This window comes from Octopus sinensis, linkage group LG21 (assembly GCF_006345805.1).
Source record: "Octopus sinensis linkage group LG21, ASM634580v1, whole genome shotgun sequence".
In the NCBI taxonomy this organism is placed as follows: domain Eukaryota; kingdom Metazoa; phylum Mollusca; class Cephalopoda; order Octopoda; family Octopodidae; genus Octopus; species Octopus sinensis.
The window spans coordinates 16726337-16752344 of record NC_043017.1 but is presented as its reverse complement, the minus strand read 5'-3'; the positions used below and the strand labels follow the sequence as shown (position 1 = coordinate 16752344).

The 26008-nt window shown below is 37.5% G+C and overlaps 1 protein-coding gene across 27 annotated transcripts in view; it reads left to right on the top strand.

The window, feature by feature from the left end:
• Positions 1-24776, top strand: part of LOC115222779 (ensconsin) — a 208056-nt gene extending 183280 nt beyond the window's left edge. For 18 of the 27 annotated variants that reach the window (XM_036511844.1, XM_036511851.1, XM_036511848.1 and 15 more), the window contains 4 exons: positions 2198-2302; positions 5047-5106; positions 6582-6735; positions 9659-10043. In XM_036511844.1, coding sequence (XP_036367737.1) covers positions 2198-2302; positions 5047-5106; positions 6582-6735; positions 9659-9696 — 357 coding nt within the window. In that variant the 3' untranslated portion in view covers positions 9697-10043. Of the gene's footprint in view, positions 1-2197; positions 2303-5046; positions 5107-6581; positions 7241-9658; positions 10045-24633 lie in introns of those variants that run through there. The other 9 variants (XM_036511843.1, XM_036511853.1, XM_036511839.1 and 6 more) reach the window with 3 other exon arrangements.
• Positions 24777-26008: the final 1232 nt, after the last annotated feature.

Here is a 26008-nt window from a genome sequence, read left to right as displayed (position 1 = left end):
TCCCGGGGTCGATTTGCTCGACTAAAGGCGGTGCTCCAGTATGGCCGCAGTCAAATGACTGAAACATGTAGAAGAGAAAAGAGTATATATCAATGAGCTTGCATTCTTTTGGATTGACATTTTGTAGGAGTTAAAACAAATGCCACCTGTGGATGTAGACTTACCTGGGGAATTAAGAAACCTGCTTCACAGTCATACCACCACTACAAGACATGTTGAGCAAAGTGAGATGAAATATAAACCTCAGAGACCCTTTGCCCAATTCAGAAACTGCTGAAGCTGCAAGAGCTGCTCAGAGGTTTTGCAAGCTCTTCTAAGTCCAATGCAATGCTGGAAACCCTTCTATATCATCAGATATCTCAGGGTCAGAAGAATTTTACCCCTTAGCCTGTATGCTTTGCCTGAGTGGGACAGCAAGGGATTGAACCAGTCTTTACCTGCAAAATGATTCCATGTGTGGTCTTATCAATCATAGTTATCTTGAGCTGGATTCAGCTGCTTTGCCTATCTCCTTATATGGCTTCCTTCAGTTGTTTGTATTTCAGACCTATCTTCTGCAGGAAATAGCATGCTGATCACCATCATCATCATCGTTGGACGGTTTGGCCGGGGTCTGGGAAGCCAGGAGGCTGCACCAGGCTCCAGTCTGATCTGGCAGTGTTTCTACAGCTGGATGCCCTTCCTAACGCCAACCACTCTGTGAGTGTAGTGGGTGCTTTTTACGTGCCACTGGCACAGGTGCCAGGTGAGGCTGACAATGGCCACGATCAGTTGGTGCTTTTTACGTGCCACCGGCTGATCTAGCTGAAAAGTCACAGCAGCTGACTTCCATGGGATACGATGCTGCATGCCATCCCTTGACAGAGAGCTAAGACCTGATATCTGGTTTCTTTACCTGGTAGGAAATAACGAGTCTGTCCTCTCAGAGTTCTGTGCATTTGATAATGATTATTGTTTCTATACTCTTGGAGAGCAGAAGCATGTCTGGTTGGAGTGATGTTACTACTATCTCCTCTGGTGGGAAGACAAGTCTGCCCTTCAGGTCCACTTGCATCTCCCAGTCTGGGGCTGAGGGCAAAACAGAAAATGGGTCCCCTGTCATTGCTTTCGCCTTGGGAGTCTTGTCACCTTCTTTTAGGAATTTGATATTCTTTGGTGATACTTTTTACTCACTTTTTTTAATGTTTTACTTTTTACTCCCAAAATATGTGTCAACCTATATGATGTAAATAAAGTTGGGGTAAGCCAAAACTGTAGAAATCCCGCCAGAAAATAGCAACCATAATTCAAAAGACTGGTCTTGTCAAGTGCTGTGTTATGTGGATTCAGTTTAGGAATTACAAAGTTACAAGGGCACACACTTCTGTAACTGAGTTAGTTTTTAATTTAATGACCCAGATGGTCAGTTGTTGAAATAACTGAATGGTCATTTCAGAATCAACAGAGGATCCATAAAGCAGCCACTCTCTCTCTCTCTCTCTCTCTCTCTCTCTCTCTCTCTCTCTTTCTCTTTCTCTCTCTCTCTCTCTCTCTCTCTTTCTTTCTTTCTTTCTTTTTCTTTCTTTCTTTTTCTTTCTTTCTTTTTCTTTCTTTCTTTTTCTTTCTTTTTCTTTCTTTCTTTTCCTTTCTTTCTTTTTCTTTCTTTCTTTCTTTTTCAAGATTTAGAGCACAAGTAAACAGAATTGAAAAAATTGGATTTCTGCCATGACATACCGCTAAACGAATAACAATAATAATTATTATAAAGAGTGCTATAGAGTGAAATGGAATTGGACATTGCATTCTTAACTTTAATTATAGCTATAACTGTAATCTACAATATGGAGTTGGCCAAACTGTGACGGAAATATATAAATAAAGGAATGTATTAATACTCAGTAGGAATTTCTTAATTATCCTCAAATGATACAGGGAAACTCCCATCACTAACAGGGCATTAAAAAATGGTTTTACTGAAGAGATTTGTCTTCTTACTAAAACTTTGGTTTTTGCTAGAGTGACTCTAAGGCCCTTTGATTCTAGACCTTGCTTCAACCCCTGAAACTTCTCTAGTTCTGGTAGTGACTCCAGTATATTAACTTTTAAATTCATAGGAGTCGTAAATAAACAGTATTCTGCTGACCAACTGCCTCTCCACATCTCTTCAATTCCTATCTCTGGTTTGTGCCTACTAAAAGTTATATGTATTATTTTGTAGAAAGAAGAAGCTGAGAGGAAAGCCAAGGAAGAGGCTGAACGCCTCGAAAAGGAGCGTGTAGAAAGAGCCAAGAAGGAAGAAGAAGAAAGGCTAGCCAGAAAGAAGGTATGGCCTCTTGATTTTTTTTATTTCCCAAACACTTGTTGTTTCATATCTACATTTTGAATTGTCATCTGGTTCTGGCTTAATATCTCCAGGCTATCAATCTGGTGTTAAATATCATCATTATGTTTCTAGGAACTGTTCCAAACTCATTTCAGGATTTTGTTCCGTAGAGAATAGTAATGGTTTTAATTCTCGTTCAAGTCTAGTTGCTTAACTTCTGCCACAAATGCCAATGAGAAGATCATCTCTTTCTCCTCACCATTATCCCTCCGGACTTGTATCTAAATAAGAAATTCATTTTATTAATCCAACAGATCTGACCTTACCCTTCATCCTTCATGACCCATTCTTTTGATTAGTTTAATTAGAAAAGAAAGAGTAGCTCCCATGACTTCATTGTCGGGGAAAAGGGAAGAGTAACTATGACTCATGAGTTATCCTAAAACTGGACACTATTCGCTTCTAACAGACGTGTTCAAAAGTCTCTTGAGGGCCAGGTGGTCATATTAAACTCGGCAATTGACTCAGAATAAGTGTCTGTGGGTATCTTTAGCAGAGTTTATTCTGTTGTAAACATTCAACCACTGGTTTGAGGATTAATGGCTGTTTTCCTGAACATCAAGTCACCAATGACTTTCTCTTGTGTTGTGTCTCTGTTTGTCACAGGGTACAGATGGAATAAGTTTTCCTGCAGAGGTTCATCACCAGAGGAGGTAGAAATAGCCTTGTGGGTAGCTACCCCAGTTCATGACTGGTACTAAAGCAAGCACAAGATTTTGAGAGATCCACCTACTGTCACTGACTTCCAGTGAGCTTTTTTCAAAAACTGATCTAATATTTAACTGCAATTTACAAAATAGGGTTTCTTCTTTTAACTCTCTTCTATAAACATAAACAATAATATTAAATGGCAATAAATACATGGACAATGGCTGTATTCACTACACAAACGTATGTGAATCTTCCCCAACCACCTCTTGCTAAAAGGTAAATCATGCATTCTTCTCTGGGACCTCTAATTCTAACCCATTTTAACCCTTGAAGCTATATTCTGTGTATTATCTTTTCTCCAAAAGGTGGCACCTGGACCCACGTAGAATTCACCCTTCCCATTATTCAAGTCTCTTCTCTGAATTTTAGCAAAAAGTGATTTCGGTTACACTGGTTCTCTTCATTAAGTCCTCTGCTGTATCTACAAACTCCAAAATACTCCAACAATAGTCATCAAACAAGCAAACAGTGCCTTCATGTATCACATGGTTTGAAACTCTTGCTTCCCAAATTGCAGCAGAGCCTTCTGGTTCCTTGCCAAGAGGGATTCTACCACTTTCCATAATCTTCTTGTGATTCATTTCTCAGTGAAGATGACTGCCAACTATGTTCCCACACTCTTTTACACCTATAGTCTCATCACTGAGAGACATAGCTACCGCATAGAAACCACTTCCAATCATTCTAACTCTGCAAGGTAACTGCTCCCTATATCAACCCCTTCATCACTCTCATCAAAGTCCACATCAAAGCTAGCTTCTCACTGTCAGACTCTTATTCTATCTGCTGGATCTCTCCCACTGCGAGAAAACATGTTGTAGTGTCTCACATTACTTTCAACTCAGAAGGAACCCTTTTGACTCTGTTTACTACCAACTTATTGCACTCACTTCCAACAATTCAGTTGATATTGGGGAAAAGTTTGTTAACAATCACATCTTCAGTTACCTTGGATCTCTCTTTCTCCTACTTTAGCAATCATCAATATAGCTTTCGGAAAGCCAGATCTATCTTGTGCAACAGCAATATTATTGTACATCAGCAAAAGTCTTTCGCTCGGACTATCTGTTAGTCCTCTACGAAACACATGTAAATTACAGCTCAGATCGAACTACCGCTGGCATACATGGTGCTGCTTCTACAAACACAAACATCCCAGATTGCTTTCAAAGAAGATCATTCGACTTACAAAGACTCTGTAATCAATAGATATACTACAGTCGTTAGCATGCAGCCATACAATATCCTCTGTTTCTCTCTTTCACTTCTATTACAAGCTCAAAACCAGCTAACTTCACACTCTTTACTCAGGCCCTTCGTGCCATATCTCTTTCCTTTCAACATGCTACTGTGTCTCACTAATTACTCTTGCAGTCTTTCCTTCTCAAAACTGCCACTCTTGATAAAACCCTAACCCCTTCCATATTTTTCTGGCAGACACTGACCTTCTCATTTTCAAACTGAACATCATCTGCTTCAATCGTACAAATTTGTGACTTGGTAGAGTTTGCAAAGGTCACGAGTAGTGCAATTCTTTTCCTGTTTTTTTAAACAATTTCACAATTTTCTCCTTTTAATCTAACCATCTCCCTTCTCTTTGCCTCCTGTATTGTGCATACATATTTTGCTATGAGTACGAAATAGATAATCCTTTCTTGTCTAACCATGTAAATCTGTGGAATCCAAAGAAATTAATAATGTTCTGTCAGCAAATATCTGAAACTGTGGAATGAACTGAGGAAGAACGGTCTGATGTTTGGTGCCATGCTTAAGTTGTTGTCTGTGCAGTTTTGTTGATTCAGGAATTAGGTTCATCTCTCTTTTTCTTTAACGTCTGATATTACAAAATCCCATTTAATAAAGAAAAAAAAACAACTGAAATAAATCAGTTCTTGAAAATTAAATAATTTAAGGAAATAATTGGATTTGTTGTCTGTTTATTCACGTGTTTGTCTTTCGTTCTTTGTCTCCAGCGCCTTGAGATGATAATGAAACGGGTGAAAACTGAACCAAATGTAGTTGATACAGTAAAAGTGAGTTTTCTGCTTTATCTATCTCTCTTACACTCACCGACCTCAAAAAATGTGTACCTGTGTTGAGAACACTAGTCTATGTATTTTTATGGTTTATTGGATATGAAGAACAATCATCATCATCATCGTTTAACGTCCGTTTTCCATGCTAGCATGGGTTGGACGGTTTGACTGAGGGCTGGCGAACCAGATGGCTGCACCAGGCTCCAGTCTGATCTGGCAATGTTTCTACAGCTGGATGCCCTTCCTAACACCACCCACTCCGAGAGAGTAGTGGGTGCTTTTACATGCCACCAGCATGGGGGCCAGTCAGGCGGTACTGCAATGACCCTCGCGTCGAATCTTTTGGACACATGCCAACGGCAACAGGTGGCCAGTAAAGAGGCGATGCTGGTAACGATCCCACTCGAATGGTGCCTCTTAATGTGCCACTGGCACAGAAGCCAGTTAACCACTACATCACTCTGAAGGGTTTAGTCAATCAAATCAACATTTGGTATGTTTTCTATTACCCTTTTTCTTGAAGCATTATGTCAGGGCGGACATAACAAACCAGCTCTGATTATCAAGTGGCATGAGAGTAACACACATACAATGAGCTGAACCCAAAACTGTGGTTGCTAAGTGAACTTCTTACTCCCACCTCTGTAGCCATGTACATAGCGTTCGGAATAAATTTGAAACAGGAACCTTTATTTCTAAAATAAAAACAGTAGTACTCTTCAAATGCGCTGGGCTACAGACACGTGTACACGATTGTAGAATATAGGTTGTGAGCTAAAAGGAACAGACTAGGAGAATTGATTGTGCAGCAGCTGTTTAATGAAATTGGTGACATCAAAAGAGACCAGATTGGTCAGGGGAAGGAGTGGGGCAGGGTGTTAAGATCGTAAAAGCCATCAGCTGCTGTAAGTTAATGAACAAAGCAAAAAGAATGAAGCACAAAGTAATGAAATAGAAATGTTCTATGAAATTTAAATTGAAAAAAAAATATTAAATTCAGCAGGATAAAGGGCTAGGTATATTGATTGCTAAATAGATGCTTTTTAGTGATAGAGTTGTGGAAATGTATCCTTAACCCCAAAGGAGTTTCAGACAAAAAAAAAAAAATCAGAAATGGCGGTGCCCCAGCATGGCCACAACTTGTGAGCTGAAACTAGATAAAATTAAAAAAAAAAAAAAATAAAAAGTAAAGAAAGATAAAAAAAATGCTGCTCTTAACAGAAGACAGTCAAAATGAATCCTGATTTACTTTGCAAATACACTTCCAACCCACACCAACCTGGAAAAACTGTCAAAATGACGATATTGCGAGTTCTATACTAGGCTTTTTAATCAGCAGAATTAATATAGCAGGTTATGTGCAGGTGATTATACATTTTTCCAACAACACTTGACTGTGTTCCATAATTGAGAAATACATTTTTTTTACTTCTTTTTAAATTTAATTTCTTTTTTTTTTTTTGTTTTACAAGGTTGAATCCTCAACAAAATCTGCTCAGAGTTCCCCAAGCCGAAGCAGCAACTCATCAACCGAACTTTCACCTGATGAGCGCCAAGAGGAAGCTTCTACAACTCTCGTTGCAAACGACATGAAGAAGGCTTCGTCTCAAGAGGACATTGAAATGAGTGGATGACAAACGCGTTCAGATGATTCCGGTGGGGAATCCAGTGCAAAATTCAAGTCACCAATTCTGCAGAATATCCTTGGTAAAAGCAAGACAAACCTAGGCAACAGGTTATTAAAGACAGATTCATCAGAGAAGCTGGCTTCCAGCCAAGAGAGCTTGGATCAACCCTTTGCTGAAGACAGCACATCTTCGAAGGACATTAGCAGACAGAAGAATGATGTTGATACGAATGCAGAGGTCAACCTAGCCGAAAACAGCCTCGTGGACAAAGATAAATCTCAGAATAATAGATTATCCGTTTCTTTTGATCAGTCTGTTGGTATGGACGACTCAGGTTTCGCTGATTCGAACGGCAGTACAAAGACACCGCAGATAGTAGACGTGAACGGAACTGGTAGATCTGTGGAACTGAGCAGTGAGTCTGCCATTGGTAGTTTAGTTGACAATAACTTGGATAATAAAGACAAAGTGGAGTTAACTACAATATCTGGCGAAAGTTCTTGGTAAGTAATGCTTAACTGAAGCATTTTTGGTTTTGTCATTGTCATCCACAATGCCTTTGATGTGTGCTTCTCTCAGCATATGCATCAAAACATATGCACATGTGCACACACTCACACACATTTAACATAATACATTATGCTGGTGTGACAAGAGCTTGTGCAGTTGAAGAATGGGGAATTAAATCCTGTGATCTTGTAAAACCCTACTAAATGAGTGAGGGAAGCATGTCTAAAATATGGGTGTAGAACATAAAAGATATTAAGGGTTTTTTTACACAAACCCAACTTTTAGTTATTTTATTTGAAAATATCAAATTAATCAAACTCAGAAGAAATTTATTTTTCCATTTTTTTGTTTTGTTTTCCTGCTTTTATGGCTCCCATATTTAATTAGACAAAATCGGCATAATTATATATCCTACTACTACAACAACAATAATGATAATTTCATATTTTTATTTCCTAAGAAAGGTTGTTTTTTTTTTTTTTGGTATGAAATGACTGAGAGAATGAGAGCCATATTAGATATTTTATGTTTGTTATTTGAGTTTGCTTCCTTCTTTTTCCCTCTTTGAGATGCAGGATAGATTCTTTGGTTGACCCCCCCCCCCCCCGACCTCAGTGTGTATCTGTAATGTAAAGGATTGTTTCATTCTATCATACTCCATTACAAAATTTTTGGCTCTACATTATCAACTATTATCATTATCAGCACTGTTTTGAGAATGGCCAGTGGAGTAGTAACTAAAAGGTGAGGTAGTTAGATAAATGATGTGGAGTCTGTTAGTCGTCTCTCTCTCTAAAGTTTGTAAGTTCAAATCCTGCCGGAATCAACACCATCCATCTTTGATAATAAAACAAAATAACAGAAGTGTACTGGGTTAACTTGTGAGCTTGTGTGGCTGTTAACTACAACTGTGATAAAGACTGTAGGGGAGTGGGGAGGTTCTCAAGGGGCCTGGTCTCAAATGCTATTTCGGTGTCCGTCCTGAATATCATTCTTCATCGTTATCAGGATTTTTATTGAAGATGGCAGAATCAATAGAGGGATCATATCCAGTGGTATTTATTAACAATCTAGTGTTCACATATTGCAATTGACTGACTTTATCTTTTAAGATAGAAGGATAGACTTTAATTAGCAGTTACCTGGAAAAATTTGTAACCTTGCACAGATGTAAAGAATTGTTAATTTAATCTGCTAATTAGCTTGATTTTCTAACCAAGTTTTTTTTAAAATTATATTTATTAATATTTTGAAAGAAAAAAATGTCTTGAGTGTGGCATGTTTCTTCCATATGTGTCTTTTTTTTATTCCTACCGTAATGACTTTTGGTCCTTGGAGCTGGCTGGTCTTGCCCCTCCACCACTCAGGCACCCTGTTCTTATCTTTCCTGCGGGCAGGTGATTCTGCAACAGTTCAAACAACATCAGCCTCACCCATCTAGGAGAACCTGCAAGTGTGTTTGGCTCTTCCTACAGGTTGTCTATTTGTACATGTATAATATGTGATTGTGTTTGTACGTGAGTGTATATATATATATATATGTATATATTATATATACAGAGTCTGCCAAAAGAATGTATATACACTTCAGGAAAGGAAAAATCTTCATGAATATTTTAATTCAATATTGTTGCAGTTTATTCAGTGTTATCACAATTTGATAAAACATCAAAAGAGTTATCTATATTTATAGAGGTATTTATACAAGTTAAACATTTATACAGATTTTGTTCCATTCCTGAAGTGTGTATACATTTTTTTTTTTTTTTGGCAGACTTTGCATATATATATATATAAAGAGTGAGAGAGAGAGAGAGCTGTGCAGACATGGCTGTGTGGTTAAGAACTTTGCCTCCCAACCACATGGCTTTGGGTCTTGTCCCATTGCGTTGCACTTTGATGGCAAGTAGTATTATTGACATGTTGACAAACAAGAAAATAGACTTTGTATGTGGTACATGCACAAAATGTTCCTAATGAACATGAAGAACATGCTGGAAATAAATGTTCTCAAACACTCAGGAGGATCTTTAGAGGTCGTAGATAACTTTTGTTATCTTGGCTTGGCTTGGCTTCATACTCTTGCTTGATGTGGCTGGGGTCATTCCAAGGTAGTGGTCCCAGTGACATCATCATGCGTAGAGCTGACTAGGACCATCAGTGCTCTCCATTGCTGGCAGTCCCCTGCTAACCCCTCTGCATCCTCCAAAGTGATGTCGAGCCTCTGGAGATCTTCCCCAATCACATCCAAGGCTCGCAATGAGGCCTTTTCCAGCCTGCAGCTACTGCGCTGAATGAGAGTAAAGCCCTGGTAGGATGATTTTGCTGGAGACAGAGGACCTGTCCGTACCAGAACATGTGGCAGATAGTTATGAGGTGGGAGGTTGTTATCTAGGTGGCCTAATTAGCAGTGGAGGAAGATGCTCTGGAAGATTGTAACCAGAGTTAGAATATACTGGAGAAAGTTTAGAGAGCTGCAGTGCTACATGGTAGTGAGATGTGCGGTTGCCATGGAGCTCACAAGACTATGATCCATCTCAACTGAGCAGGACTACAGTAGAGAGGGAAGAAGTTTTTCGTTGGGTGTTGAGAGCTAAAATGTGAAAAGGGTAGGACAAGTGTCTTGCTGTAGAGAAGATGCACAGCTTCCTTGTTTAATGAGCAGGTGGGAATAATCCAGGTGCTTGAAAGTGTGAGCTTTCAGGGTACTTGAAGGTGAACAGAAGAGAGAGTGAGGACAGAAAACAAGAAAGGTGGGTGTGTGGGTAAGGGTTGTAAGAATGTTGGGTGCCAGTGAGGGACGGTTAGAGTTGAAGGGTGGGATGGTGAATGATGAACAAGGGTAGAGGAGGAGGGGTCAATGTTGAGTATGAGTTGGAGTGAAGTTAGAGGAGAGTAAGTGATGACAGCCAGTACAGAGAAGGTGAAGAGCAGCGGAATACAGGAGTCAAGGAAAGGATGAGAGAAAGAGAAAGAGGTGTCGTGGTGGAGAAGGAGAGATAATTTGGTGGCCCAGTGCTGGCACCACCAGAAAGAAAGCATTGTAAAGCAGTGCCATCTGTAAAGTCACTGACATTGGGAAGAATATTTGGTCATAGAAACAATGTCGAAGTAGACAATGAACTCAGTTCTTTAACTCATAAGATCCTGTTGAATCATCTAACTCATGCCAGCATAAAAGTTGGATGTTAAATGGTGATGATTATATATATATATATATATATATATATATATATATATAAAAGACTCCGCCGGTTACGACGATGAGGGTCCCAGCTGATACGATCAACGGAACAGCTTGCTCGTGAAATTAACGTGCAAATGGCTGAGCATTCCACAGACACGTGTACCCTTAACGTAGTTCTCGGGGATAATCAGCGTGACACAGAGAGTGACAAGGCTGACCCTTTGAAATACAAGTACAACTCATTTTTGCCAGCTGAGTGGACTGGAGCAACGTGAAATAAAGTGTCTTGCTCAAGGACACAACGCGTCGCCGGGAATCGAACTCACAACCTTACGATCATGAGCCGAATGCCCTAACCACTAAGCCACGTGCCCTCACTATATATATATATATATATATATATATATATGTATATGTATATATAAAATATAAGTTAATATATATATTTTTTGAAAGGTTGAATGTGAATTCGTCCTTTAATTGGAGTAGTTTCCAAAAGATTTCTAACATTGTTTCTTCATATTTTACGTAAATGGAGAAGATTAAATGTTAATATGGATGATAATTTTTTTTATTCATGTAGCTGTACAATCGTTTCATACAGAAAGACAAATTCATTTTAAGAATTTGAGATGTCAAAAAGTACTCGTCAGTAACCAAAAATAAGAAAAAAGCTAATAATACTTTGGAATTACATAAGTATGATGTTCTTAGTCATTTTTGTTCTTGGAGTCAAGTCTTGTTTTAAACAGACATGATTCCAAGAACAATAACACATTACAAAAATGGGTAAGAACACCATACCTGTGTAATCTTAAAGTTTTATTAGCTTTTTTCGTATTTTTGGCTGCTGACAAGTACTTTTTGACAATACAAATTCTTAAAATGAATTTATTGTCTTTCTGCATGAAACGATTGTATAGCTACATGAATAAAAAAATTATCATCCATTTTAACATTTAATCTCCTTCATTTACGTAAAATATGATTGAATTTGTTGAACTTTGTTTAATAAGTTAAATCATATACTTTCATCATCATCGTTTAGCATCCACTGTCCATGCTAGCATGGGTTGGACGGTTTGACCGGGGTCTGGGAAGCCAGGAGGCTGCACCAGGCTCCAGTCTGATCTGGCAGTGTTTCTACAGCTGGCTGCCCTTCCTAACGCCAACCACTTCGTGAGTGTAGTGGGTGATTTTTACATGCCACCGGCACGGAAGTCAGTTGAGGTAGCACTGGCAACGGCCACGTTTGGACGGTGCTTTTTACGTGCCACCAGCACTGGTATCACAACTACAATTTCCATTGATTTTTGATCGATTTCGATTTCACTTGCTCTCAACAGGTCTTCGCAAGCAGATATATATATATATTGTTTGTGTATGTATCTTGTAGGAGCAAGTGATCATAAAACAGGGTCCTGTATTTCTATGTCAGCCAATCTTTGGGGCAGTCAAGTTTGGTCTAAAACAAATATTGCAAAACTCTAACGATTCCAATTTGAATATAGCTTCAGAAACAACTTGATTTCCAAGCGTCCGTTTTGAAGGCTTCTGCAAGGCCATCATCTTATTCCAACAAATCTTCAACAATTCTTCACTGTGATCTTTACTTCCTGTCTACTCATGTTTTGGGAAAAAACAAATTTTGATATTGACCTTCCTTTATTTTTGTTTTGAAAACTTGGGATTTTTGTTTTAAATTTCTAGAATCCCCTATTTTTGTCTTACCTTTCAAGATGTTGTTTGTATTTATGCTGTTGTGTTATTTAATATGGAAGTGTGTGATTGTATCTGAACATTTGTCCATTAATGTTGTTAAAAATAGCTTTGGCCCCACTTTCTAGCAGATTGGGCAACGACAGTGAGGCCCATCGTATGACATTTACATCAGCTAAGTAATTTTATGTAAGTGCAAAATCCATTTACCTTGTGAAGGTACCTCAGAGCTAGTGGCCTTTCGATTTTTGTATATCATTGCAATAGCCAGACATCTTCATTCATAAATTTCTTTTCTGAAAACTTACAAATAATTTTTCTGTTTACTTTTCGAAATGAGTTTCTAATTTACCATTCTGATAAGAAAAATTTTTCTCAAGGAAATGTAGAGAATTGCAGCATATTTTTTAATATTTGGGTGTCGTATACATGTATAAAGTATAAGAATATATTAAGTAAATATTGTGGTTTTCTTTAAGTGTCAAAATGAAAATGAAATAGTATTTATTTCAGGGAGAAAAAAATATTTTCATTTTAAAAGTAACAACTATTACAAGGATAAATGAAATATTTTGATGACCATTTAAGTTATTTAATTAAAAACAACACTTAAAAAAAAACATTAATTAAACCTTTAGCATTCCGCTTACTCTATCAAATGTAGTGCTTATTTATTCAAACTGTTTTGAATTAATCGTGCATTATCTTCTTAGCATTGCGATTTCGCTGATGTCTGTATAATTTTGGAATGGCATTGTAGAGTAGGTGTGAGAGGCCAGATATGGCATTGTAGGGTAGGTGGGATATTTGGATCAGATGTGGCTGATTTAAATGTTAATGGTTAAGGTTCAATGATTTATAAATTTATAATTTATACTTTCATTTGAAAAGCTTGTCTATTATAAGATAAAAAAAAACAAAACATTTTAATAATCTAAGTATTTTAATTAAAAATGTCAAAGCAATATTTTGTTTTTATTTCGATATTTCAACAAAGCCATATTTTTATATACTTCTCATAATTCTCCTTAATTCTCCACTTTTACTTCTTTTGAAAAATCCATTTTATCACATTTTTGCCTCAACTCCAGAACTTTGGTCTGGCTTTACTCCCAGTCTTTTGTTGGGCAACTGGGATTATTCTATAAAAAAAAAGTTTCCAAAATTCTATTTCTTGACATTTTAACCACCCCATCTCCCATCACCCATGGAAAGCTATAAAACTAGTTTCCTCCAAGGAACAAGGGCTATTACGGTAGTGATACAAAAGGCAAGGACGAGAGAGAGAGAGAGAAAGAGTATGCTTGGGCACATGGGCTGCAGCATATCCATCTGATTTTAAGGCAAATCACTAGAGGGGCCCTTGTCAAGAGCAGTTCAGATTGTGGGTGCATAATGGAGTCGTTACATACCCCACTGATATTTGTAGTGTGCCAGCAGTTGTCAGGATTTGAAATATTGTTTGACTCCAATGAGAAATGCCAGTGTTTAGGATGCAACCCTCTATGTGTTGAGTATGTACTTTGTCCAGGAGAGAACCTCTGGAAAATTATGAGGGTACTGGGGCGGGGGGATGGAGGGTAGAATATGAAAGAATGAAATTACAATTGTTCTATTTTTAAAGAATGGAAATTTCAATAGTTCCAACCATAAGAATACCACAAAAGGAAGAAAAATCCAATTCTTCCAACAAAAGGGGACCAGACTGAAATTTAACAATTGGGGCCAAAAATGTGAAAGAATGAAATTTTGAAAAGAAAAAAGAAAAAAAAAAAACAGTGCATCACTGTTGTCCAAAACATCTGAATAAAAAAGAAATGAAAGAAGGAAATAATCGTAAGGGAAAACTTTTCCAAAAGTCAGTCAAACCTGTTCAAATTTGTGTCTTTTCTTTTTTTTTAAAGTCAAGTGGGTAGGTTCTGCCCAAGACCTTTTAATCACCCCATGACTAGCGACGGGGGGGGGGGGATGTCCTCAAAGTAGAGACTACTTGCAATAGAGCAGACCAAAGGCATCCATAGTATTAGGTGGTGGTGGTCTTAATTGTGCAACTGATTAAGTCTACCACCCAATTCGGCTATGGCAGGATTTGAACTCAGAACAGGAAGATCTGAAACAAATACTACAAGGCATCTGGTCTGATTTCCTTGCAATTTCCAATAGTCTCTCATCCTGAATTGGTACTTCTTTTCATCCGTGAAAGGAGGTGAGGCATAGCTGACCTTACCTGTTGGTGAGCTGACCATACCTGTTGGTGAGCAAGCTGAAACTCCATTGTCAACCTTTTCTGTGTAAAAGTTTAATAAACCTGTATTCTAAAAAGCTTTGAGCAATCCATCAGATTCATGTTGAGGGTTGTTACTTGGCATAAAATCAAGCATTAACGTATTTATGTGTGTGAATGTGTGTATTTAAGTATTTCTATATATTCAGATATTTATAAATATCCCTAACCCCTACCTTAACCATTCATATCTTTTGGCCCCTCCTTGCTCCAGCTTTCTGAAGTTTGAAGTTTGAGCGTGCAAGGATTGCACTCTGGCAATCTTTAACCACCCTCCCTGATTTTTCTGTTCTAACACTCTCTTAGACATGTTACCTTGAGGACATGCTCTGATTCCTCTTCATCACATAACCTCGCCCCCATACACTACTACTCACCCTTATCATCATCATTGTTTGACCGTGGTTGAGACAATGGAATTTACCATGCTACGCCAGACTTCACAGTCCATTATAGCATTACGGAGGTCCTTGTTGCTGGATGCCTGTATCCCTGGAGATTACATCAGGGTAGGAGAGTATGCACCCTCTGGTATTGCGAGCAGATGGCTTCCAGAGGAGAAGAGTAGAAATTGCCTCGTTTTCAGCTCTACAACATTGTCCAGCAAACTGGACTCTTCTACCTTTCATAAGAGATGACACAGGTGGTAATTTCCCATATATTTGTCCTTTTGTTGGATGACGCTTCCACGAGGTTTTGAGCTCTCATAAGGAGGCAAGTGTAGGTTCCATCCCACCCTTATATAGCATGTGTTACAAGTACCCCTCTTGCTACTCAACCCACCTCACCATCTTCATCATTCTCTAACTCTCTCTCTGTCTCTCTCTCCCTGGCACTACTTCTTCCCTCTCTCAACTATTATGCACTTCCCAAGCACTGTCTCTGTTAGTCTGTCCCTCAATTCCGTCTTTCAGTGATAAACCTATGATAACTCCAATAAGAATTGACATGGATCCTTGACCAAACTGCCCAACCCGTGCAAGTATGGAAAGCCAACCAGCTTGTCTTATTACTGGATCCACTTATTCAATCCACCTCACCACTTTGTCTCCTGCTGTCTTCTATATTGGTCCCTGACATTACTCTTTTCCTTCCTGTCTTCCCTCTTTCCTCCATTATCCCCCCCTGCTATTCTCTCCACTATAATAAATTTGTTTCTTCCTTTCACTTTGTGTACCACAAGGCAACTCTTCTGGTGCCATGAAAAAAATTACTGTGAGTTGTTGGTAAATTGAATAGAGCAGTACCATATATATATAGGCGCAGGAGTGGCTGTGTGGTAAGTAGCTTACTTACGAACCACATGGTTCCGGGTTCAGTCCCACTGCGTGGCACCTTGGGCAAGTGTTTTCTACTATAGCCTCGGGCCGACCAAAGCCTTGTGAGTGGATTTGGTAGATGGAAACTGAAAGAAGCCCATCGTATATATATATATATATATATGTATGTGCGTGTTTGTGTGTCTGTGTTTGTCCCCCCAACATCGCTTGACAACCGATGCTGGTGTGTTTACGTCCCCGTAACTTAGCGGTTCGGCAAAAAAGAGACCGATAAAATAAGTACTAGGCTTACAAAGAATAAGTCCCGGGGTCGATTTGCTTGAGTAAAGGCGGTGTTCCAGCATGGCCGCAGTCAAATGACTGAAACAAGTAAAAGAGTAAAAGAGATATACGTTTGTGTGTTTGGAAGCATGCATGGCTGTGTGGTCAAGTAAGTTTGCTTTCCAACTGTGGTTACAAGTTCAGTTCTTCTGCATGGCATTTTAGGCAAGTGTCTTTTTGTACAGTCCTGGGCTGATCAAAATATCATGAGTAGATTTGGTGGACAGAAACTAAAAAAGCCTGTTGTGTGTGTGTGTTTATTTTCTTTCATCTTGCTATCATATATGCCACCGTCATACAAATGTTTTTCGTTGCTATCTCCTGTGAAGGCCATTTTATTGCTCATGTTCAAAGGTCGAGGGAAATATTAGGTTGTTTGTAAATAGGTGAAAGTTGATGACAGGAAGAGCATCCAGTCGTACAAAATCTCCCTCAGTGAATTTTATCTCATCTATGCAAGCATGGAAAAGTGATAACACACAACACATACACACACTTAACATCTTATCGTCATGCCTAGATCTTGCGAAAGAAAATTCATGGAGAGTACTGTATCACTATTTGTGTGTGTGAATATATATATATATCTATATTACAGATGTTTTCGATCTAATTTGGATTCTTTGCCATCAAATTTGAATTTTTTAATTGGTGCTCAAGCCTTGAAAAAAAAAAGATAGTTAAACTACATCAGCCGTAAGGGAATACATGTCTATCTTATCTAACTCGTCCAGTAGAGCTCACCAATTGATATCTGAAAAGTTCGATGAAATAACTCAGGAACACTGCGATAGCTTCTACCAAAAGATGCTCCGGTCTGAACAAGGGGAGATAATAGAAAAAGAATCATTCGTTTATTATCTCCCCTTGTTCAGACCGGTTCAGAACAGAGCATCTTTTGGTAGAAGCTATCGCCAGTGTTCCTGAGTTATTTCATCGAACTTTTCAGATATAAATTGGTGGGCTCTACTGGACGAGTTAGATAAGATAGACATGTATTTCCTTACGGCTGATGTAGTTTAACTCTCTTTTTTCAAGGCTTGAGCATTGATTGCAAAGAATTCAAATTTGATGGCAAACAATCCAAATTAGATCGAAAACATCTATATATGTTGTTGTTGTTGTTGTTGGAACAGAGGACTGGCAAATCAATAGAGTAACAAACAAATTACTCTGCAATATTTTTATGTCCATATGCATTCAGAGTTAAAAACTCAAGACTCACTTGGTGTATCATCCTTCCAGCGTTGGTAAACCTGAATCCTTGATTTAAATCAACATCTCACCTCTCCCATATTTCTTGACCTTGAATCTAAGTTAGAAATTATCATTCTCCTTATCATGTTGCTTCTGATACGTTGGAGATTTGATGAAATAAAAACTTTCTGTGGTCGATAAAGCTGTCCGTAATAATTCCTTTCAAACTTGAGGCTTTATACCCAAGGTGTAACAAGAGAATTAGGAGTGAAAACAGTCCCCCCTATTCTTTAAGTACAAATGTGAAAAGGCTCAATTTCCTATGACTTATCATACTTGTTAATTATGATGGGAATGCCAAAAGGGTCTTCGCTCCACGGCACTGTGCACCTTTGCTATGTCACTGTCAATATAAGAAATTAATTACTACTCTTGGAAAATGCATATATGTGACACAATTTCATTTGCCTAAATAAGAGTACATTTTTGTTGTAGTAAAACATCAGTGGATCGACAGAAGTAGTTTATATGCCTTTAACTATTTAATTCCGTCCTGATGCATTCTGTGTTCAAATCCAGCCTGGATTAATTGTTTTCCTTTATCTCACCTGAGTTGATTCAGGTGATATATTCCTTCCCTTACAAATTTATGACCTTGTGCTAGCATATTTTACAAGTTGTTATTGTTGTTAATAAAGGCAGCGATCATAACGAAGGCCATAGTTTTGGGACAAATTACTTTGCTTGATTTCATTTTTTCTCTTCCAGTTCAGAGTTGCAGTCCTGCCATGGTTGGCATTACTTCTCCCCTTTTCTGGTTTAAGAAAATCTGTACAAGTTATCTAACTGGGGTCATATACTTTCTGGTTATAAGAATAGTTTATATGGCTTGACTAAATCAAATGATTCCAACGTGTCTAAATGCATTTCCACATCCACCATCAGTTGCTCAGTCCCCACACATCCCCACTTTATTTTGTAGTTATTTATTGGATCACAGGATTAATGCAAATATTTATAGCTTTCCTCTACTGCTTCCAGGCCTCCTCCCACAATGCATGTATCTGTCTAAATTTTTTTAATGTCAGAATTGTCAAATATTCTGCAAAATCAAATAAAACTATATATATATATATATATATATATATATATATATATATATATATATATATATATATATATATATATATATATAAATATATATATAATGTCCGATATACAAAAAATAATAATAAATATGTCTATAAAATATTTCAGCAGTTCTTTTTATTTTTTTGATAAATTTTATGAAAATGTATGTATGGATGGATGTGTGTGTGTGCCTATGCATGTATATAGGCATGTGTATATCTGTCTGTCTGTCTAAAGATCATCATCGTTTTACAAACCGCTTTTCATGCTTGCACGTTTTGGACAGGTTATTACTTTCCCAAGTAGTTCTAATTCAAATTCACTGTGTGTATACATTTGTGTATGTATGTGTGTGTGTATATATATATGTAATGTTGGTTTGGATTGGATAATACCCCTGTGTATTGCTTACTTGTGTAGCATTCGATACAAACCCCTAGCTAGCCACATCTATATGTATGTATGTGTGTGTGTATACATTTATATGACTATATGTGTTCATGTATGTATTTTAATGATTTTTTAAATCAGCAGAAAATTACGAAAGAACAGATTGACTGAGAGGTTCATTCATAGCACTTAACAAACTAACCCTCAAAATCATAGTCTTTCTCATAAAAGTAATAATTTATAACTTTTTTATGGTCTGTTCACTCAAAACATATCATTGGAGAGTTATGTGATAATCAATAAATATTGGTTTCAAATTTTGGCACAAGGCCAGCAATTTCAGGGGAAAGGGTGAATTGATAACATTAATCCCTGTGTTCAACTGTTATTTTATCGACCTTGAAAGAATGAAAGGCAAAGTCGACTTTGGCGGAATTTGATCTCAGAACGTAAAGATGAACGAAATGTCACTTTTTGTGGGTGTAGTGACATTGAATGCTTCCATTGACTTAATTGCTGCTTCGTTTCTGGGTCGTAGCCATAGCACCAGATTTCATCGCCAATGCCTTTGTATATATAAAAACCGGTGTGTGTGAATGTGTATGTATGGGCCCTGCTCTTGCACCCAGTCCCTCTCTCTCTCTCTGTCAAACCTTCTCATATTCCTAACATACATTGCTCCACTCTTCTAACTTCACTCATATTCACCTGTTGTGTTCATATGGAACCAGAACCTGCCCTTATTCCGTATCTATTGTACATCACCAGTCAACCTCCACACTTCTTGGAACTACTTTGTTTTAAAATCCATTCCTCATATAAACGTAAATTTCTTTTTATTCACAGAAAATCGATAAATTAACGAACTCAATACATAACTGTAGAATATTCTTTTGTACATTAGAATCAAATTATCTCTTTGATTATATTTTGATATGTACATAAGTTATCAAGAAAATGCTTTTCTTTTTTCCTTCAAAGGAATCATGTGCAGAATACCTGTAAAAGAAGCTGCTTCAAGCTCTAGCGTTTCATTTCATTTCTTTATCTTTTGTGGGAATATTGTCTTTTGTGGGAATACACCAAATGTCTTAAATGCCATGCAAGAGAGGTCATTCTGAGAACTCCTTATGAAACTGCATTGTTATAAGCAATATTTTAAATACAAGTTTTTGAAATATTTCGAAATCAACATTTTTATTGCCAAACCAAGTGGAAAGTCAGAGAGACTGGTACTTATACAAAAGATATTTAGCTCAGTGCATACAAGTTGCTAGCAGTTCAGTTCTTTTTGTTCGGACCATTGCTTCCTTGAAAACAAAATTCTTTAATTTTTGTTTCAAACAAAGGTCATACTATATTTTTGATTTGAAGCTACCCTTCTTCCTATGATCAAGCCATATCTGCAATCCACCAGGTAAATTTGAATTCAAGGCAATTTACTTCACACAAGAACCATATAAATTTCAACCCAGCATTTTTATAAAGGCTGACTAATGAATATTTGTTTATAAAATTGGGTTTCTTAATGTCAGTTTTGTTGATGTATTTTAGGTTCATTGATGTTGTTTGTTTCTGTTTTAGTACTGTGTATTATGTATATTGCCAAACGATTCCCTGTTCAATTAATTTACACATCCCATAATGAAGACATTTTGTTACCATATATATATTTCTGATTTTGGTAATCAGTGAATAAACTTCACTGAAATTAGAAATATACATTTGCGAATCGGGACAGATATCCACGGCTGACAGGCGTCTGCTACTCTAGACCGATGAAGGACAATGATCCTGAAACATGTGTGTCTCTAGATGCAGGCCTGGCTGCTGGGGGTGTTTGTCTCCCCTTCGTAAATATATAAGGACACAGGAAAAATGTGTCAAAGCCATCAGGAGGCGTCGATGCTTCCTAGGGCTAAACAGTGGTGGTGTACCCCCCTACTGTCACGTTCACATTAGATTGACAGTATACAACCATTCTATATATATATATATATATATATATATATATATATATATATATATATATGTATATATACTAGCAGTATAGCCCGGCTTTGCTTGAGATTAAGTTAGGATTATTAAGCTAATCAAGCTCCTTATTTCAAACCAATCTAAGTAACATTGATGTCAAATTTAAGCGAAATCCATTGAAATTGGTAAACTTTTGGCTGAAAATGAGTTGCAGACAATTTGATTGGGAAATCCCATAAGGAATCGGTTTATCGATTATTTTCTACTCATCGAATTTTTTTATTTCATTTTTGGAGAACTTAAAGCATTCAAAGATCCCACGAGTCCCAAGTAATGCTGGCATCAGGTTTGAACAAAATACATCAAAATTGGTAAAAGTTATGGTTGAGAATGGAGTGTAGCCAATTTTAGTGGGAAGTCCTATAAGGAATCGGTTTGTCGATTTAAAAAAATTTTTTATCCTCATTAATTAGAAAACCCCATAAGGAATCAGTTAATTGATTTTTCACTCCAAATAGGACTTAACCGAACACAACATTGCTGATTCAAAAACATCAATATTTATACTTTAAAGTTGGTTTTCATACCCAACCTAGTTCTGCAGAATCAGTGTCCAGACGGGAGCGCATGGGCTGGGAGTTTGATCGGCAGAGGTGCTCAGGTTGTATATGCCAACCCTTTTGAAAATTCTTCCAACATGGTCTCTGTACTCCAATTCTTCCCTTTGCAATTCTATTTTAAATCCTGTAAACTGGCTGTCAACTATCCATCCAGTTTGCAGTGAACCTCAGAATATACCTAACTTTGTGAAAGACCACTTGTCACTTAAAATTTCCATTCTGATCACTTTAACCAAAGGCCTCTCTTGATTCAGTTTGGTGTCCAACCTCTTGTGTCTAGAGAGAACAGACACTTGCCTTCTGTTAGGTATCCTTTGAACCAATCCTTCCTCACCAGTTTCCCTACTGCCTATTAAAGAATCCCACTTGTGTTCCTCTTTGCACCCTTCATCCTGCTCCAGGTTTAGGCTTATCATTTTTACATACACGCTCCATTATCCGGCCGATCTTGACCGTCCCTCTCATATATATTTCTTTACTACCCACAAGGGGCTAAACACAGAGGGGACAGACAAGGGTAGACAAAGGGATTAAGTCGATTACATTGACCCCAGTGCGAAACTGGTACTTTATTTACCGACCCTGAAAGGATGAAAGGCAAAGTCGACCTCGGCGGAATTTGAACTCAGAGCATAACGACAGACGAAATACCGCTAAGCATTTCGCCCGGTGCTCTAATGTTTCTGCCAGCTTGCCGCCTGTCCCTCTTATATAGACACACAACTTTCACTTGTGTAGACATCTTCCTTCACCAACCATTTTTGTCCCTGACCTACACACACATCCAAATCAGCAAACGGACACACACATCTACTCTCTTGTGAGGAATTTTGATTTGCACCTTTGAATCACACCCTGCTTTCTTTTCCACCTGTCCGTCAATTGCTTGACCTCTACCGACTCTATAACCACTTAGATCATGTCCATCTTCTTTAGCCTCGTCCTTCCCTTTGTCCCAGCTTTCTTTCCTTTCCAGCCATTTTTTATCACTCCAATCCACCACACAAACCTATCTATCTTCCAACATTTAAAAGAAAAATGTTCTTACTAACCTTCTTTTGAGGTATAGTATATCTTCTCGGACTTTTAATATCTTGGTCATTTACTATCTCGGATTTGTTCCTAGGCTTTCCTTCCATGACACACTTGTACATTCTCTCCCACCATCCTACACACATCTTTGAAACATTTAGTCACTCACACTAAGCAACACTAAGTACTTAAACATACTGCTATACACATACACCTCACTAATTGTCCACAAAAAACCCTTTCATCACTCCTGCCTGCTACCAAGGGCACCCTGGCACATGCATGTACCCGCGTAGGACGAAATTCCACCCCACTCCTCCCAGTTTCTAACCCTTCACTTCCTTTTTTTTCTAAGGAAGGATTAACTTTTCGCAAAGCCTTCACGAGCCACCGTGACAGCTACCATGTAGTCGCTGACTCAAATAGAAATAGCAGCCAAATTTCTTCAAATTACATGTTTGTTTTATCGGGGTTAATTAACGAAGAAACAACTAAGCACTATGTTGGCCTCCAGACACGCAAGAAATAGCAGCTACATTTCCTTGAAATTTGAAAATATAGGATACATTGCTTAATGCAGTCTGGGGTGGGGGGGGGGTAGAAAGAAGGAAAGAGTAGAGGCGATGTTTCGTTTAATGATCCGAAAGTGAAACTACCGAAATCAAAAGGTATCGTAATTTGGTGAAATAAAGATGCAAGAATTTTTTGAAATGAATCAAAACCCAAACGTAATGTTACAAAATGGTAATTATAAAATCCAGAGTTTTTTTAATAAAATACTTTTGATATATTTCATTATAATCTTTTTAATAAGGAAGCAAAATCCAAGGATTAGTCAAGGACCCTACTGTTGAATGTATGTTGCTGCTGCCGCTGTTGTTGCTGCTACCCTCAAAGACATAAATTTTACGAGGCAATGTTTGGCGATTCTCCACCGATTCCTCAGAGAATACCTCTGAATTATGAATTAAACACCAATGATGCTTAAAAAAGCAAAACAAAACAAAAAAAAAAACCTAAAATGGTAGTCTTTCGAGCCCAAGGAAGACGGTTCTGCATTTCTAACTGAAAAACCTGCACAGGTGACTGTTGATAATGATTAGGTGTTTATATTGCACATAAAAAACACTCTATCCATCAAATCAACTCTGCCTCTATAGGGGCACCGAGTGCCACATGTCTGACGCCGAAATGATCGCGGGGCAACGGTAAAATGAAGTGTTTTGATGAAAAAAAAAAAAGTCCGGTGCGGGAATCGAACCCACGATCCGGTGTGCAACGCTGCAAACACTAGGCCATGCACAATATCTTGTGCGACATAATTCTTTGCAATCAAGCTCCTCGATTTGACGATAACAAATTGTTGTTTCGGGTGCTTTGCCATGTAAAAAGCCCAGCCATTTCTTTTCTATATACAAACAATATCGAAATAATATTTCAGTTTTATAGAAAAAAAGACAACTTTTTAGTGTCATTTCATTTCTGAGTTTGATCGATAACTAAACGAAACTCATCACACCTTACCTTAATTAAGCAACAGGTAAAGGTGATAGGAAATTTCTTTTAAAATGCTATGGTACCATCAAGTCACTAGCTATTCCTCTTAAACATTTCGAAGACAGGTGGCAACATGAATTGGAAGAAAAGAAAAATTAAAATATCTTTCCTTGTACAAAATCGCGGTCAAACTAGAAAGGAAACAAAGCGGAATTATTCGGGTCAAAAGTGAAACTGAGATGAGGTGTTAATCAAGATCTATTTTCCTAGATATAACCATTCCTCCGCTCACCTGACCAGACTACACGTGTAAATAGTATGGGATATGTTGTGGGTAGACCGAACTTTTATTTTGAGACAGTAGGGTGTAGTTTGACGGTAAATTTGGCTACTATTTCTAGCAGGTGGTGCAGGGTTCGTATTCCAAGGGAAACAACCGCTCCTACGTCCCTCACTCTAAATCCTCGACACACCTCCCTTTAAAGGTTTGTATTTTTTATGGAATATTTTTCAGAGTTTCTATTAACAGAATTGATTCTTTGTATCATAAAACCGTTTTATGTTTATTGGCAAAACTATGGGTCGATGCGCCGATTTTGTTTCTTCGTAACTTTCCGAAAACTTTTTGTTTTCCTAATTAAATTTTGCGGGAATAGGTTTTCGAGTGTGTAAAATGATTTTGTTTATAAATTTTTTTCTTTGACAGTTTTTTTTTTTTTTGTAACTTTAACATTTTCCACTTGTTTTTCAGATTTAAATGTCTAAAAATATCAACATAAAAGAATTGCATTACGTTAACAACACACTCGGAAATGTATTTCTTTAAATATGAACAAAAGGGTGGAACACTGATTCCGAATTCCTCTGAAATAAAATTTTTAATGTTGACAGTAATTTTACACCCTTGAAAATGATTTGTGTAATATTTCATTTAAAAATATGCATTTTCCGAGAAGTTTTTTTTCTGAAACAAAATGGGAAAGGCGCAAAAATGTGACACTTGTTTATCTTCCTCGTTGGGGTGGGGCGTCCCTGAGATTTCGTAAACAGCGAATTGTGACAATCGTTCAAGTTTTTCAATATTGTCCTTTTTTAAATGAAAAATCTTTCCTACGTCTTTATTATTATTCGCACCTTTTGCTAATAACCAGGTGTGAATGAAATAGGAGTAGGTAAATCAAGATTTTTTTTAAAACTTCGTTTACTAAGTGTCCAAAAGGTCGATATTAGTAGAAGCTAAATTGTGTAAAATTTAATTAATCGACCCAGATAATGGGTTTTACGTGTATAAAACAAATCCATGTTTGTGAAAGAAATTCTCAAAATAGTTTTATTTAAATAAGAAAATAATATTTAATATCCACATTTTAATAACAAGTAGACTGAGTGAATAGGTAAATAAATAATATAGTTTGATCAGTTCTGCTTCGTAAAAGCGATCGAGCATTATCTTGTCTTGTATTACATTGGAAACGAATAATCAATAGATAAAAGTCACAAAAGGAAAGAAATCGATAGTGATCTGGCCATTAAGGGGAGTGAGTGTGTGTGTAAATAAACCCGATGTGGTCTGTGGTTATATGTGAATTTATTTTGAAGTAGAAATGTAAAATGAATTTAATTTTTATTCGCTTAAAATGTTGGATTAGCTTTATGAGTTGAGAAAACGCAATTATTTGGGCGTTGTGCTCGATACGATCTGGTATGTATTTTTGAGACTTACTAAGACAATGAACGGAAGACATTAACAGATTAATTAACATAGGAGGTGGCTTTAGAAAATACCCCCCCCACACTTCTAATCGTTACGTAATAAAGCCATAGCAAATATTTTAAAACCTGATTTACTTTTCCCTCCTACACAACCGCGCCGACTTGTAATTTGCACACACGCACTCTCTCTCTCTCTGCTGTCCCCACCCCTCTTTCACCTGTATTCACTTGTAATTAGCACACGCACTCTCTCTCTCCCCCCCCCTCTTTCACCTGTAATTCACTTTGAAGCCAGTAACCTAAATACTATGGTTGAAAGTAAAATGCCTGACGAGACCATTGAAGTCGTCTCCCTTATTTTTAGGTCTTAAACATTCCCCTGAGAGGCAGTGTTTGTCTACTAGCGAGTAGAC